Below are 17,062 nucleotides of genomic sequence, written 5' to 3' on the forward strand. Positions count from 1 at the left end.
ATCCAAATTTTCTGAATTTGAATGTTTGAGGTTTTTTTTTAATTAGCACTGTGGAAAAGTAATGCATGTTTATTGTGAAGAAAGTCAATCTTGCAAATAAGAGCATGGAATAAAAACCCACTCACGCCTTCCAGAAAGAACGGCTAACATGAACCTGAGCCATTCCAGGGTCCTGTATGTCGATCTAAGGCCAGATCTTGAGCCCTCTGTTGGGGGCCCAGTCTGGGCCTACAAGGAAGGCACTGCTCCTCAAGCCCAAACTCCACCTCAGCAGAGAGCTGAATAAATTCAGCCAAAGTGGGGAGGGCTCAGGCCCCGTGTGAAGGGGTGGATTCTGGGTTCAGAACCTCTGGGGACAGACAGCAGCAAAATCTTGGGGGGAAAAAAACCCTTACATCTTTGAGACTCCTGGGGGCTTAGGCTCTTTGACCCTGAGGCTCCACTAAACCACCACTACGCAAAGGCAACAGAGCCCTTCCCCTCACAGGCTCTAGACTTTATCCCCAAAGGAGTAAGGGCAGCTAACAGCCTGGAAACCACTCAGAGCAGTACTAAGTGATGTCACCTTCCAGCATGGACACTTTGTCACTCCGCATAGACAAATATTATACCATGTGGCCAGACAAAATAACAGAGTGGAATGTCGCATTATAGGTTTCATCGTAGCTATACCACTTACAGCTATGGGACTGGAGTCAGGTTACATGGTCCCTCTGGTCTCAATTTCCTCATCTCACTGGTTGTGGTGGTGCCTGCCTGTAATTCCCACACTTGGGAGGCTAAGGCAGGAGGATCACCGCAAGTTCAAGGCCAGCCTGGGCTACAAGTGAACTACATAGGGAGACCTTGCCTCAAAAAACAACAAAAACTCAATTTCCTATCTCTGCAATGCAGATAATAATAGTACCCAGTTTAGAGTGCTATGTCAAGAATAAAATGAAATCTTACTTGCAAAATGCTTGCTTTGACATACACTCATGAATAATAAATGATTTTATTACACATGTTGGGATCTGTAACTACTCTTGTGGCAGGTTTGGAAATGTAAATTGTGTGAGGTTCTTTAGAGAGACCTTGTAATGGTCCTGTTATCAAAAGAAGCCTTTCAGTACATCCCAGTGGGAGGGTGATGTCCTCATAACTGCATCTGTCCTCCTTGTGGGTAGGAATGGAAATGGGCCATGGTAATTAGAGATTACTTTGGTGGTTTTTTTCCCTAAAGACGAGGAAGCTATGGGGAACAGGAAGGGAAAAGGGATAAGGTCCCTGGGAAAAGCTGGGTTCCTTCCTTGGGTGTGGCCTTAGAAGAGTCAGTGGCCCTAGGAGGGCTAGGGCTGGAAAGTCACAGCAAGAAATCATCAAACATGTTCCCAGGCAGAGGGGCTAGGAAATGCAAAGGGATACAATGAGAATGGATTTGCTTTTAAAAAGCTGGGTTTGGGCTGGGGATTTAGCTCAGTGGTTTGGCCGCCTGCTGTGCAAGCACAAGGACCCAAGTTCAATGCCCGGTACCAAAAAAAAAAAGAAAGCTGGGTTCATCTGTTCCATTGCTCTTGACCTGGAGCTGGAGAATCAGCCCCTTCCTGAAACAAGCAGCAAGCCCTGAAGGACACACATCCTCACCAGGCCTAGGATACTCATAAACTCCCAGGCTGGGCCTTTCAAGCTCATCTGGCTCCAGAAGCACTAGGGGGTGGGGCACAGGAGATGGAGGTAGGAAATGGAGACTTTCTAGTAAGATTCTTATTCTTTGGTACCGGAGATTGAACTCAGGACCTTGCACTTTCAAGGCAGGCGGCAGAACCACTGAGCTAAATCCCCATCAAGATTCTCATTCTTTACATCTGGAGTGGAAGTTGGGTGTAGGGGCTCATGCCTATAATTCCAACACTCAAGAGGCTGAGGCAAGAGGATTGCTGTAAGTTCAAGGCTAGCCTGAACTATATCAAGAGACCCTGTCTCAAAATCAAAACAAAACAAAACCAAAAAAAACCTGAAGTGGAACCAGGAATCTCCATTTCTAGCAGTCATCCATGATTAGGAAGCAGATGAGCCCTCTGAACTAAACACTGCCCTAAGCAGTGGCAACCCTTTATTAGGTGGGGATGTCAAGTCAAGAAAGGAACCAGGTATGGTGACACATGCCTGTATCCTAGCGCTCAGGAAGCTGAAGCAAGTTTGCCATGAGTTGAAGGCTGGTCTGAACTATAATAGTTAAGACCTTGTCTCAAAAAGAAAAAGAAAAAGAAAGAAGGAAAACAATGAAGTAACCAACTCTTGGTTGTTGCTTCAGTTAAATACATGGAGTTAAACAAACTTTATGGGAGGGCATTGTTTTGGCCTAGGCTCCTGCAATAGCAACAGACAAAACCAAATCAATATGGAGTCATTCATGCTCATGCTTAAGCTCCACATTACCAAACTGAAACTAAAATGTCACAAGCTTGCTCATCTGCTGTTTCTACAAAGCAAGAGCAACACATTATTGTCCCAAACAGGCCAGATTTAGATGGTATGATAAAGGAAATCCCCTTTGTTTTGACCTGGTAGGAAAGTAACTTCAAAATGATTTTATTTCTGCTTCCTTCAGCCCTGTTCTTCCCATAAAACCAACCTCTTTGTCTTAGTCCATCTACATTATAGAATGATGTGTTGCCCAATTTTAGAATTGTTAATAAAAGCCAATTTGATCATTTAACTAAATTTAGCTAAATTTGTTATAATTTGGTCTTTTGATTACATCTAAGTAAAAGGATGTATATAGGCAGTGGAGACAAAATGTACTTCTTTCTGAGGGTCATGTTCAAAAATAAGTTTGAAAGCTGCTTAGGCTGTACAGGGGTTTCTGGAGCCCTTTTGGGCATGGGAAGGGCTGTGCTTGAACTTTAGGGTTTGTATAAGTCAGACACCCTGAACTGGAGACAGAGAAACATGGACATTTTAGTCATTCAACAGGTTTATTGGGCACCTACCTGTGCACCAGGCCTTATTTAACTGGAGTACAACAATCTAGAACAAAGTTACTTCCATGGACAAATAAAAACAAATAGATACGTAGTCCAATGTCAGTAATGAGAGATGAAGAAGATTCAAACATTACATAAGAGAAAATTTCTGAGAAGTCCTATATTTAATTACAAAGGCCAGAGGATGAAGAACAATGAGGATGGTTAATCAGCTAACAAATTACAGGCCAACAATAAAAGATGGTTTTGTATTCTGGAATATATGTTAAAACTTTAACTCAGGGTTGGGTGTTTGGTTTAGTGGCAAAGCAGTTGCCTAGCACGCAAGAGACCCTGGTTCTATCCCCAGCACTGAAAAGCAAACCCTCCCCCCATTAACTCCAATCCCATCATGAGCTCCCAGACACCTGCTTACAACCCTTGTCAATCCAAAAACAACCATTACATCTCCTTATAGATTGCCCTCTTATCCCAAAGCTTTCCCTCCTTCACATAATCCCACATCTAACAACTTATGTCTTTCTTCCTCAAATTTTCATTATAGAAACGGTGTTCTTGGTTCTCCTGCTGGTAGTTGTGGGTACTCATCCCCAGATCTGCTCCTTTTTCTGGCTGGCATCTGTAACTGCTCTGTAAATCTTTTATTTCAGAGATCACAGACTCGAGAGTTTGTTTTTGTTTTCAGGGATCAAACTCGGGTCCTTGCGCTTGTGAGGCAGGCGGGCGGAACCACTGAGCTAAATCTCTGGCCCTTCCAGAGTTTGTTTTAACAATACAAAAGGGAGCATGATGGAGGCGCTTGTCTGGAAGGTGTGGCCAGAGCTCTGAGACTACCTGGGAAGGAGTGTCTGGGCAGAGAAGGTAGCAAGTGCAAGATTTCTTTCTATGCCATGACCTCTGCTCCTCTTCACCAATGAACCTCATATAAATTCCATGGAGTGATAACCTGCTTTAAGTATAATTACAGATCTTTACACATATGAGCATCCATTAGCCCCTCTTCTGGAATATATAAGATTGTATTTCTTCTTATAAAATTAGGATTCTGTGCATATCCTGCTCTGTAACCTGCTCTTTCACTTGCTTGTTAATGATATTTACAACATTTGGTTTTGGTCTTTTTTTAGGAGGGTGCTGGGGATGGAACCCAGAGCCCTGTGCATGGTAGGTAAACACTCTTCCACTGGCTTACATACCTAGCCCTTATTTTATTTTGAGAAAAGGTCTGGCTAAGTTGCCTGGGTGGGCCTTGAACTTTCAATCCTCCTGCCTCAGCCTCCTGAGTATCTGGGATTACAGGAATGTGGCACAGCACCTGGTCTTAAAAGTTTTTTTAGTGAATGTTTAGAAAGGCTTCTGGAAAGAACTATCCTTCATTCAGGTCTGGTCCACCATGGCAGACCCAGTGTGTCTGCTTGCTCAGTGGGGCCCTGTGCCCATTCTTCAGTCCTCCTCAGACCCTTTTGTAATGTGTCTAGCACCAGTGCTAGAAGTCATCCAACTTCGGTTTATCCAGTTTCCAGGAGTATCAGTGAGTGTCAACATTCTGGGGCTTCTTGTCCTTCTGTGACGTTTTCATAGCACAATCAGCTTCAACTGTCACTTTTAAGAGGACTGGGCAACCTGCCAGTGCAAACTTAGACCACATGGGTTCCATGTGATGGAGTAAAGAGATAGTGCTCTCTACTCAGGTCAGACCAAACCAGATGTACCCAGATCTTGTCTCTAGAGGGCTTTGGGATCAGCTCACTTCACAGGCAGGACATTATCAAACAGGCCAAGTCCAAGGAAGAATGGCCAATCCAGGCAATAAAGAACCCAGAGCCAAGGTTATATTTGCATAAGAGGCACTGGTAGAATTAGACCCAGGGATTGGGAGGTACAGGGCCTAGAGGGCTGTACATGAATTTATGTTGCTTACACCCTAACATCCTATCTTGTGGGCCAATTGTCTTTCCATGACTGTCCTCCCTTTCCATTCTTTATTCAAAAAATATTCAATAAGGAACTGGGGATGTGGCTCAGTGATAGAGTGCTTGCCTAGCATGTGCAAGACCCCCTTGGTTTGATACCCAGTACTGCCAAACAAAACAGAACAAAACTCAATAAGTACCTACTGTGTGCTAAACTTGCACTAGCCCCATGTGGCTACTTAAATTTAATCTTAATTAAAATAAGTAAAATTTAAAATTCAGTTCTTCGGTTGCACTAGCTATATTTCAAGTGTTCAGTAGCTATATGGAACTAGTTGCTACAGGACTGACTGGTCAGTGCAGAAATGCTACGGCAAACCAGGGGTGGTGGTGCATGTTGGTAACCCCAGCCCTTGTGAGGCTGAGGCAGGAGGATCGCAAAGAGTTCCTGGTCAGCCTGGGCTACATAGTTCAAGGCCAGCCTGAAGTGCATAGTGAAACCCTGTCTCAAAAAACAAACAAACAAACAAAAAGAAATGCTACGGTGTAGTACTATGGGACTGGTCAGTGCAGAAACAGAACATTTCCAACATGGTAGAAAGTTCTTTGCAATGCTATGCTAGTCCCTGTGTTAGGCACCATCCATATAAGTGTGAATGAGACTTAGTCACTGTCTTCATGGAGCTCACAGATGAGTGAGACAAGAAATGAAAAATATCAACTGGCACTATGGCACATGCTTGTAACCCCAACTACTCAGGAGGCTAAGGCAGGAGGGTCACAAATTTGAGTCCAGCCTGGGAAACTAGGTGAGAACCTGCCTCAAAATCAAGAAACAAATAACAGGACTGGAGATGTAGCTCAATGATAAGGATGCTTATCTAGCATCCACAAGACTGTGGGTTCAAATCCTAGCAGAGCAAAAAAAAAAGAAAAAGAAAAAAGAAAGAAAACTCACAGTATGTTGGAGAAGGTGTGCAGGCTTTGAAACGCAGAAGTAGGACAATTAATCCAGTCCAGAGCAGGAGAGGAATGGTTAGGGAAGACTTGGGAGTAGAGGAAGAGAAGCTGAGGGTAAAGAGCCAGACAGAAGGGACAGCCACAAGGGAGATGATCTGGGTAATGAGCACCACATGCAAGGATCTAAAGGTGACAGCTAGCACAATAAAGTGGGAAACTGCAAGTAGTTTAGACCACTAAAGCACACAGTATGGGTGGCAGAGGTAGAAGATGAGGCTAAAAAGATACATACTAAATCTTGTAGAAGGAATTTGGATGTCAGTCACCTCAGATATCAGTTACCTATTATGTATAACAATTTTAAGCTCAGTAGCTTAAAATGACATTATTTATTTGATCAGAATTTTGAGGATTAGCAAATAGAGCTAAGTTCAGCTGGGCTGCTCTTCTGATGGCTGCTCAGGGAGCTACAGTCATCTGATGGCTCAGCTAGGGCTGGGTAGTCTAAAATAGTCTGACTCACAGCCAGGTGCACTGGTACACACCTGTTATCTCAGCACTCTGGCAGGCTGAGGCAGGAAGATTGCAAATTCATGCCCAACCTGGGCAATTTATCAACTTAGAAAAACTGTCTCAAAGTAAAGAAAAAAATTAAAAAGGGCTGGGGAAGTAGCTCAGTGTGAAGGTCCTGGGCTCAATCCCCATTATTGTTAATAATAATAATAATAATAATAATAATAATAATAATGAGGACGATGATGTCTCACTTACATGTCTGACATTTGGTGCTAGCTATTGGATGGACCATGTCTCTCGAACGGGCTAGCCTGGTCCTCCACCCATCGTGGCAGTGGTCCAAGAAGATAAGAGCAGAAATTGCAAGTCCTTACAGGCTTAAACTCGGAAGTCCCACAATGTCATTTCTGCTACATTCTATGAGCAAAACAAGTTACAAGGCCAGTTCTGATAGAAGTTGCAAAGAATCTATGGTCATTTTCAATCTATCACACTCTGGATGATCTTGGCCTGATCCATGGTGGTGGCTAGAGAGAAGGGCAGATTTTTATTTTAGGATATTTAGGAGGTAAAATTGAGGAATCTTAGGGATTCTTCTCAAACAAGGAAGAAAAAAGTTACAAGTGACTCCTATATCCTTGATCTGGCTGATTAACAAATGGCAGTGCTCAGCATTTACAGAAAAAAGGGGAGGAACAGGTTTGAGAGAAAGATGATGTTCCCAGTGTGAGTCATGTTAGGGAGAAGGTGTTTTTTAGACAGCCAATTGGAGACAGGTGGATATACAGGTATGGCTCAAAAAGCAGTCTGGCTGCAGATACCAGTTTGAGAGTATTATATGCCACAAGCCTAAGGCATCTCTCAAGGGGGCTCCATCCCACAGCAGGAACATCTTGAAGGCAGGAATCTAGTAAATCAGCCTGTAGCTGTACTGAGCCTAGCCCATTGCCCCAGCACTGAGCAACAGGTATATTCTAATTATAGGGAAGAGGGGTAAGTTTGTAGGGAGAGCCCTCAGCTCTGAACTAACATCAATGTTGCAAGTGGCATAGGAGTAGAGCCCAGCTCCTGCCAGAAAATATATCTCCTGACAACAGGCCACTGACTCAGAAAAGAATGAATGCATCGTGAAGGAGGGACCATAGACAAGGGATGGTGCAGAGATTCCTTCCCTGGAGTGGAATACAGATCCAGTGGCCAACTTGGATACTCTGTGAAGGCAAACTTCTCTGGCCACTCTCACCACATACTAGGGTGCAAAAGAAATGTTGGTTAGGATCTCATTCACTCATTCACTCACTCACTCCTTCATTGCTTCAACAAACATTCAACAAGCCCAAAGCTGTGCACTAGGAATACAGAGATGAACAGACTTTAGGCTGGAAGCGACATGACTGTAGCTGTAAAAATTTTGTCTTGTGTCTGCTGTTAGTTTTTGAAACTCTCTTACATTTGGATCTCAAGAAGGTGCTGAGGGGTCTCCTTGCTGTTGTGCCTGGCTGTTATGGTTTGATGAATTTGGTTTGATGAATATGGTTTGAACGAATGTAAGAAAGAGGGAAGTAGGGTCCAAAGGAGGGATCTCTATCTGGCTGGAATTTAGGAAAAACTCTAAATAAATAAGGCAACCCTGTTCTCTAGGAGAATAATAATTGAAAGATGACATTTACCAAGCACTTTCTCCGTGGCTATTAGACACACAGCTTTCCTTGGATTATATAGATTCTTCCGGCAGCGTGACCTTTCTTGGGTACGTTTGTCCTCTTCTCTATACCTCATCAACACATTGTTACATTAAGAAAGCCATGCAAGGAGCTCTCGGTTCTGTCCCTGGAAGACTTCCGGGGAGCGGAACTTAAATTCTGAGTCAACCAAGGGCCCCCGGAGGTTTTTCTCCAGGACTCCTGCCCTAGCGACGCGCGGCTCGTTGCTAGGGGGCGAGGCGCGGGGCGGCGCGGCGGTGGAGACTGTGGATGCCCTCCTGCTCCACGTCCAGGTGGGCCTCATCGCTAGACCCGCCGCTCCACCGGTGGGTATGGAGCCCGAAATAGTAGAAAGAGGTGCCGCGGAGAAGTGGAATCGGTCGCACTCCTCGTCTCAGCCAACCACCTGGCCGAAGCGGGGAGGGGGTTTCAGGGAGTTAGCGTTGGGCTGGGGGACACTAGGTTTCCAACTTGGGTGAATGCTCCTCGCCACAGACAACAAACACGAGCTTTAGCGGTTTGCATAATGGACGGGGGAGCGTATGTGATCTGAAGACCCAGAAAGGAAAACCTGCATACAGGTTGTCCCCAACCTTGGGAGTTCCGATTTAGGAAGTTAGAACTATCTCAAAATAAAAATAAATGGATAAATAAAAAGGGCTGAGATGTAGGTCAGAGTAAAGGCCCTATCAGTGGTGTCGAACCTATGGCTCACATCCCAAAGGTGGCTATTTATCATTGAAAGCTCAAAAAGGTTCGCTGCTAGGTTCAATCCCTAGTACCATGCTAAATTGCCTTTTATCTCAAAAGCAGTAAACTCTGAAGTAAGCATAAATTGTGAGGATTTTTGATTAACATAAGTAAAATCAAAATGTTTAATGATGAAATTAAATATATTTTGCATATTTTAAAAGATGTATAATTAATTTTACAGTACAATTTCATTGTTGGAAATGTGAATTATATAGGTTTGGAATTTTGTAAACTACTGCTTTCTTTGTAAAGGAAAACTATACTTAACATTCTTTTTAATTAAACAGAGTCCTTATTTACCTTGTAAATCTCTTTTCAGTGCAAACATATGCTTAGAGATTAAGTTGAGCGTCTTTTCACTAATTACAGAGATTAGGAAGTGGCTGCCTGAACTATTTTCCAAAGGATAAACATTACAAATCATTGAATACGGCAACCCACCGAGAAGATCCTATTGGTTTGAGGGTAAGTAATTCTAAAAGTTACTTTTTCCCTAGAATATACCATTAATACTCTTCACTTGGGAAGTATAGTTCTCTGAAGATGCCAGCTAAGAATCCAATCAGTTTTAAGCACAGCCAGCCCATTTATAGCACCTGCAATTTCCAATGACCTAGATCTGTGGATAGCACCTGTTTTTATAGTTTGATGGCAATGGTGAAAAATGGGTTAGACCAGCAGATAGGAAGCCCTACACTCTATCTATAAACACAATATCCAAAGTATTTTGGAAACTATCCTGGAACTTTTTATTTTTTTCCCTTAAATTCTTTTATTGGTACATTTTAGGTATACAATATATTTACATTTCTCATTGGGAACTTGTACCTTTACATGATGTATCTTGGTTCTTATTTTTTCCCCATTCCCTGCCCTCCCTTCACCACCACCCCCTTCCCTATTTACAAAGATTTTGTTCTGGAACTTTTTCTTTTAGCACATCTTATGACCTATTACAGAGAATCCTAGAATGTCTGAATGGGATGTTAGATTCCAATTTGTTACAACAGATATTTTTGTTGTACAGTACAATGGGGTACAATGATGAATAATATAAGTCCTTTTCCTTGTGGAGCATACAGTCTACCAAAAATCATTTAGTCTTGTGTCCTAATATTTTTTAGTACTAAGGATTGAACCCAGGCCTCACACATGCTAGGCAAGTACTCTACCACTGAGCAACGTCCTCAGCCCTTTTTATTTTAAGACAGGGTCTCACTAAGTTGCCCATGCTGGCCTCAAACTTGTGATCCTCCTGACTCAGTCTACTGAGTAGCTGGGAAGGTTGAGACCCAGAGTGCTGACTGGAGCCACTCAGGGTCACACAGTGACATGAGGCAGAGCTGGGGCCAGAGCCCAAACTCTTGATGCTACAACCAGTGTTCTTGCCACTGCCTTGTGCTTCTGTACTACTTACCTGTTCCTGTCAGGGAGTCAGTTCTGACAACTCCTTAAAATTCTTCTGGAAAACTTTTTTAATGATCATGATATGACTGAGAATACTTACATGGCTAATTTTAGCTGCTGGTCTCCCTGTAGACAGTTCTTCCTAGAACTAGGCTTCTTTGGTCCAAAAACACCTCATATCTTAGAACTCTGAGGAGAACCCTAGAGGAAGTGGGGACTGGGTGCTCTCACTGCCCCATTTACTTCCCTCAGCCCTCTGGCATCTTGGGGAATAGCTAGTTGTAGAGGACACGGGACCTGAAGTGGCTGAGGTTGGGCCCTATCGGTTTCCTTCAGTGTCAGCAGATGATCACACTGGGCAATATCTTTAGGTTTGTCTTTCTTTGTTTCCTTCTGTTTCACCAGCTGCTGGTACAAGCATGAACAAAGTAGGTTCTTAGGTGTTTAGTAGGTACTTAGGAGGTGTTTCCTGAGAAAATGAATGGATGGGGATTTTTGAATGTGTCATTCGTTCTCTTTCTTTTTAGTTCCAGCCTTGTTATTGATGGGGATAATGTAAGTAAAGCTGAGAGACAATAGTTCTTTTAATTCTAATATATGTCATCTAGTATTAACATGATTTTAATTTCTAGGTCAGTTGTTCTCAAAATTTTTGCCCTCAAGACTGCTTCTCCCTTTTAAAAATCATTGAGGGCTCTAGAGAGCTTTCGTTTATGTAGGCTATAGATTGGGTTCAGATTCCTGGTTTGCTATCTCCTATTGACATTAAAGCTGAGAACTTTAAAAATATTTATGTAATTAAAACCTACAATAATAAACCTATTGCATGTTAAGATAAATAATATAATTGTATGAAAAATAAACTTTATAAACAATCTAATTGGGAAAAATGGTATTTATCTTCCTAAGCTCTTAAACAGATGACAGCTTAGATTCTCATATCTGCTTCTGCTTTCAATCTATTGCATTACATATTTTAGGTTGACAGGTTGAGAAATCAGGCCTCCCACAGAGATGCAGTTGGAAAAGGGAGGAACTCAGGGACTCGCTGAAGACTCAGGAATCCTTCCTGGTCCTTAGATTGTACTTCAAGAACTGCTGGTCTATATCATCACCCTTATTGTATCGTTTAGTGTCATTATCTTTAGCATCTCATTCTCATTACAGAATAAACTCATGATCCTGGAATGTTGATTTAGAGAAGTGCCACAATAAAATTATTTAATACAATCTAGCAAGCAAAGAAGGGCATAACATTTTGGAATAACTAAAGCGCCTCTCTTGTAAGAAGCTTCACTAATGTCATTTTTTCTGTTTTTGTTTTTGTTTTTGTTTGGTACCGGGTTTCAAACTCGGGACCTTGTGCTTTCAAGTCAGGCGGCAGAACCACTGAGCTAAATCCCTGGCCCATTTATTTTATTTTATTATTTATTTATTTTGGGGGGGTATTGGGGATCAACCTTGGGTCCTTGCGCTTTCAAGGAGGCGATGGATCCACTGAGCTAAATCCCTGGCCCTATATTATATTTTTAATTACATGCTCTTAGTATTTATTTACCATTAGTGGGATTTAGTACATAGACAGTGTTTTGCAATCATCACCACCTACCTAGTTCCACAGCACTTTCATCACCCCAGAAGGAAACTGTACCTGTTAAGTGGCAAAATGCTCCTCTGCTCTTCACCTCAACTTTGCCATTGCCAACCGCTAATCTGCTTTGTCACTATAGATTTGTGAACTATGTAGATATTTCACATAAGTAGAGTTATACATTATGTAGCTTTTCGTATCTGGCTTTTTCATGTGTGGTCTTGGGGATTGAACCCAAGGCCTTCACATTGAGCTACATCCCCAGCCCTTTTTATTTTTCACTTTGAGACAAAGTCTCACTAAGTTGCCCTAGCAGGGCTCAAATTTGCAGTCCTCCTGCCTCATCCTCCCAGAGTGCTGGGATTACAGGTGTGTGCCACCACACCTGGCTTGTGGTTAGTTTCTTTTTCTGGGTGTGAAATTTAGAAGATTCACCCATGATGTATCGATCCATTGATGAGAGTTTTTTACAGTGTTTTTGTGAATATTTATGTACCAAATTTTGAGTACCTTGTGTTCATTTTTTCTGGCTATATTTCCTGGAGTGAGATTGCTAGATCTCGGGGTAATTCTGTATTTAACTTATTGAGGAATTTCTTAGTACTATTTTCACGTTTTTAACTAATACATATATAAAAATTATACTTATTAATGGGTGGGGTACCATGTAATGTTTCAGCATATGTATACTTTGTGTAACATTTAAATCAGTCTAAACATAGTTCTTTTTTATATATTTATTTTTGGTTTTTTGAGACACAGTCTAACTATGTGAGATCATGGAGTCCAGTCTGGCTTCAAGCTTTTGGCAATCCTCCTGCCTCAGCTCCCAAGTTCTGGGATTATAGGTGTGCACCACTACGCCTTTCTAATTCTTAGTATTTTTTAAAAATTATTTTTGTTTTTATTAATCTGTCAATGCCAATGCTATTGGTAGCTGCCATCCCAAGACCATAAGAGTAAAGCAGGAAAAAGAAGAAAAACAAATGCATAAAATTAGTCTTCAAAAAAAAAAAGGTTTGACATAACCATACTTTATCGTTGTGCCTAGCAAAATTCACTGTGTGCATTGGTCTTTTTACTAAACAGGGAACACAACTTCCGGCAACTGCAAGGGATGCTGCTACTCCAATGCCTACGGAAAGGGGCTCTTCAGAAGATTTCTGTGCCGTGATGGGGAAACTGCAAAGCAAACTCAAACACAGCACTTACAAATACAGGTACAGCAGTCTTTCCCTGGGGTCTCCAATGTTATCATGCCCGGTTACCACTCTAGGAAAGGAAGGGAACACCCAGAGTGAGTGTTGATGCTTTTTCCTGAGCAATTTGGTCTACTTTCTTGTGGATGAGAACCAGTCACCTTGATGGTTGGTATCTGCACCCATACCCGGAGGGGCCCTGCATCTTGGGGATTAGTCTGCAGCATCAGCAAAGACTCCTGGCTTCAGGATCCCCCTTTATCATGTTTCAGTCATTCAGTGGTCCTCAGCATTTTCAGAATAAGCAATAGCATTTCTGGTGATGTCAGCGAGTCTCCTTTGTCCTCCCCCCACCCCACCCCACCCACCCCGCAGCCTGGCCCAAATTGCTACCATCACCCACATTCCAGTTCCCCTTGCTCTCCTGTCCACTCCCAGGCATTGGGTTTCTCCTTGTCCATTCTTCTTTAGCAGGCATGATGGAATTATAGAAGAGAGAATCCAAACTAAAACTTTTCAAGAGTATAGCCCCGCTCACGTGGATTCTGTTTTTGTTATTGCTTCTCTGAACTCAGAACTTTGTGTCTCTGGAGGAAAAGATAAGGTGAGGTTTGCAGTATTTCCCAGGAAACCACCTCATTATAGGAAAAATATTTTGAGGGGAAATGGAGGTTTGCATTTCCAGTGGGAGCAGGACTGATTAGTGTACAGTGTAGACTTTTTTCCCCCAGTGTTGGAGATCTAACCTAGAGCCTCGAGTATGGTAGGCAGGTGCTCTAGCACTGAACTACATCCCCAGCCCACAAGATGAACTTAAAGTTAGGAGGACTGAGTTTAAATCCCTTATCTGCCACTTCATATTACTGCAGGCAAGTCTTTAAATGTTCTTAGTTTCAGCTTTCTTACTTGTTAAGTGAAGATGATGAACCCAACCTCATGGGAAAGGGGCATGGATTAAATGAGAGAACATAAGTAAGATCCCTAACCCTATGCCATATCTCCTATAGTGCACCCTTGACTTATGAACTCAGTTTGTTCCCAAGGGCTGGTTGTAACTCAAATTGATCAAGTAGAAGACTCAGGGTCCTTTACACAGCCTTCAAAGTCTCTCTCCTGTATACAGGCAGATCTCAGTGTCCTTAGAGAGACACTGGCTTAGAATTTCACAATTAACCCCACACAGGAAAGGATGTTGTAATGCTCCTTCCAGAACTCTGTAAGAGTTAAATCTGTATCTGAGACCATCTGGAAGCACAAGTGCCTGGCATTTGGGTCATAACTCAAGACTTTGGTCATAAGTTAAAACTAAAATTCTGGGCCGGGGATTTAGCTCAGTGGTTCCAGCGCCTGCCTCAAAAGCGCAAGGTCCCAAGTTTGGTCCCCCGAACAAAAACCCTAAAATTCTGAGGGCCAGGGATTTAGCTCAGTGGTGCCATGCCTGCTTCGAAAGCACAAGGTCTTGAGTTCAATCCCCAGTACTGCAAAAAAAAACAAAACTAAAATTCTGGTCATAAACCAAGTTGTTCATATGTCAGGCTGGTTATAACTCGAGGGTCCACTGTATATGGTTTCTATAAATAGCAAGTATTAGGACAAATAGCAAGTATTAGCTCAATGGTTTCACTGCCTGCCTTGCAAGTGCAAGGTCCCAAGCTCAATCCCTGTTACCAAAAAAAAAAAAAAAAGCAAGTATTATTCCAACCAACCTGTTTTTGATGCTACCAACAGACATAGGAGTCAGCAAAAGGAACTTTATTTTTTCTTTCTTTTTTTGAGACAGGGTCTTGCTATGCCTATGTAGTTCAGGCTGGCCTTGGGCTTACTTTGTAACTTAGGCTGGCCTCAAATTCTTGGCAGTCCTCCTGCCTCAGCCTCCCTAGTGCTGGGGTTACAAGCATGTGCCACCACACCTGGCAGGAATTTTCTAGTAACTTTTATGCCTTTCTTTTGCTGAAATTTACACTGCTGTGCATCATGATTTCCTCCCTCATATGTTTTTGTCTTTTCTTCCATTGTCACTTTGAATATGATCACCTTCTCTCCTTCCCAGTAGGCTCGATCACAGCACACTGCTAGGCTACTGATAGCAAAAATGCTGACTTTCTGTATTGAATAACACTAATAATGCTTCTCATTTTCAGTATCCTTTTAGAATCTTCAAATTTCATTTGCATACTACGTTTCCCTGGTTCTAAGATGCACTTATTTTCAAATTCTAATACCTCTGAGATCAGGATGCACCTAAGTATCATTACTTAATTGACAGCATTTTGTCTTAAAATCTGTATCATCTTAGAAGTGAGAAATTTTATTTACGTGAGTCTCCCTCACACCTGTGAGAAGTAGATAGGGGAAGGATTGTCTTTTCCACTTTGCAGATTAGAAAACTGGTTTTTAACTAGGTCAAGTGCAACAGAGACTGGGTCCATAAGTACATGCTCCTTCCTACTTCCTAGCCACAAACCATGGAGACTCACCCAGAAAAGGTGTTCACAGTCCCTCTTAGGGAGAGAAATGCTTACAGTAAAATATTAAAAGTATGTATCTGTGAAAGGGGAAGAAAGAAAATGTTAAAAATGATTCTCTTTGGTATTTGAGATTATGGATGAGCTTTTTTTTTTTCTCAGTACTAGGGATCAAACTCAGGACCTTTTGCTTGAGAGGCAGGCACAGCACCACTGAGCTAAATCCTCAGCCCTGGATGAGCTTCTTTTTAAACAGAAAAATGCAGTCTGTTTCATAGTAATGTGAATATATATATATATATATATATATATATTTTGTATCAGGGATCGAACTCGGGACCTCGCACTTTCAAAGCAGGTGGTGGAACCACTGGGATAAATCCCCAGCCCAATGTGAATATATTTAACAGTACTGGACTGTACACTTAAAAATGGTTGAGATGGTAAATTAAAAAAACTAAAATAAATACAATAGGGACAAAATAATCCCATGTAGAATTCTCCTTCAGCATCTGTGCCAGAACCTCAAGTAGAATTCATTCTCCTTAGGAATGTTTTCCAGACTTATGAGCATAGTTTAGAGGAGTGGCCCAATGTCTCAGGAGAGACAGAGGAATGATCAAGAGAAAAGAAAAATTCAAAGCAGTGAAATGTGAAGAGAGCCCCTTGACAGAGAGGAAATTGGTTACCAGGGAGAAATGAGGTGGGAATGAAGGAAAGGCTAGTTTCAGTTAAATGGAAATGCAGTGATTGAACTGACCTTTTCTAATGACTCTCTGTAGACAGTTGTTGCCTATAATTGGAAAACTGGAAACGTGGTGAAAAAGTTCAAAGGCCATGAACGTGAAATTACCAAGGTAATTGTCAGTGATTATTATACAGGGAATTTGGAATGGAATAAAGAAACTTCTAATAGCTTTCAATATTGACTGAGTGATACTTAAACCCAAAAGCTTTGTTTGATGTGCTGAAGAACCACTCCAGGAAAAGAAGAGCAAAGCATTCCAAAGTGAACAACTCAATATCCATTGATAGGTACATGGATAGACTGTGGTAATAGACACATAATGAAATATTACTCAGCCTTAAAAAAGAATGGAATTGGGATACATGTTACAACCTTGAGAACATTACGCTTAGTGAAAGAAGCCAGACAAAAAAGATAAGTACTAAGAATAGTGACCATAAAAAAATCAAATACACAGCAATGACTAATGCATAGCACTTCAATTATTTTAACTGTTACTGGACTATTTAAGTTTTTAAGTTCCTTCTTTTTTTTTTGGTACCGGGGATTGAACTCAGGTCCTTGCGCTTGCGCAGCAGGCGGCAAAACCACTGAGCTAAATCCCCGGCCCCTTATGTTCCTTCTTAACTTTTAAAATATATTTTCTAGGAATTTGTTTGTTGAGTCTAAATATTCAAAAATATTGGTAAAGTCTTTATATTATTTTCTTATTGTTTTGATCTATACAATTTCTCAGAGTATCTCATTTTTAATTCTTGATATGGGTTATTTGTGACTGCTTTTTGTTTTCCTCAATGATTCTTGCCAGAAGTTAGGCAATTTTTATTTCACTTTTGATTGA

At 41.7% G+C, this 17,062-nt stretch overlaps 1 protein-coding gene across 12 annotated transcripts in view; it reads left to right on the top strand.

The window, feature by feature from the left end:
• Wdr31 (WD repeat domain 31) overlaps positions 1 to 17,062 on the top strand; it is a 71,031-nt gene that overhangs the window by 41,879 nt on the left and 12,090 nt on the right. For 2 of the 12 annotated variants that reach the window (XM_087182871.1, XM_087182872.1), the window contains exons 1-2: positions 12,899 to 13,029; positions 16,256 to 16,330. Coding sequence is in view for 5 of the 12 variants with exons in the window: in XM_087182868.1 (XP_087038994.1) it covers positions 9,181 to 9,276; positions 12,899 to 13,029; positions 13,480 to 13,612; positions 16,256 to 16,330 (435 nt within the window). In the remaining 7 variants the exon portion in view is untranslated. Of the gene's footprint in view, positions 1 to 8,236; positions 8,385 to 9,180; positions 9,277 to 12,898; positions 13,030 to 13,479; positions 13,613 to 16,255; positions 16,331 to 17,062 lie in introns of those variants that run through there. The other 10 variants (XM_021262212.2, XM_021262215.2, XM_021262213.2 and 7 more) reach the window with 10 other exon arrangements.

Source organism: Heterocephalus glaber, unplaced genomic scaffold, assembly GCF_053883595.1.
Source record: "Heterocephalus glaber isolate CG9 unplaced genomic scaffold, H.glaber_assembly_v1.0 deba00001479, whole genome shotgun sequence".
Taxonomy (NCBI): Eukaryota; Metazoa; Chordata; class Mammalia; order Rodentia; family Bathyergidae; genus Heterocephalus; species Heterocephalus glaber.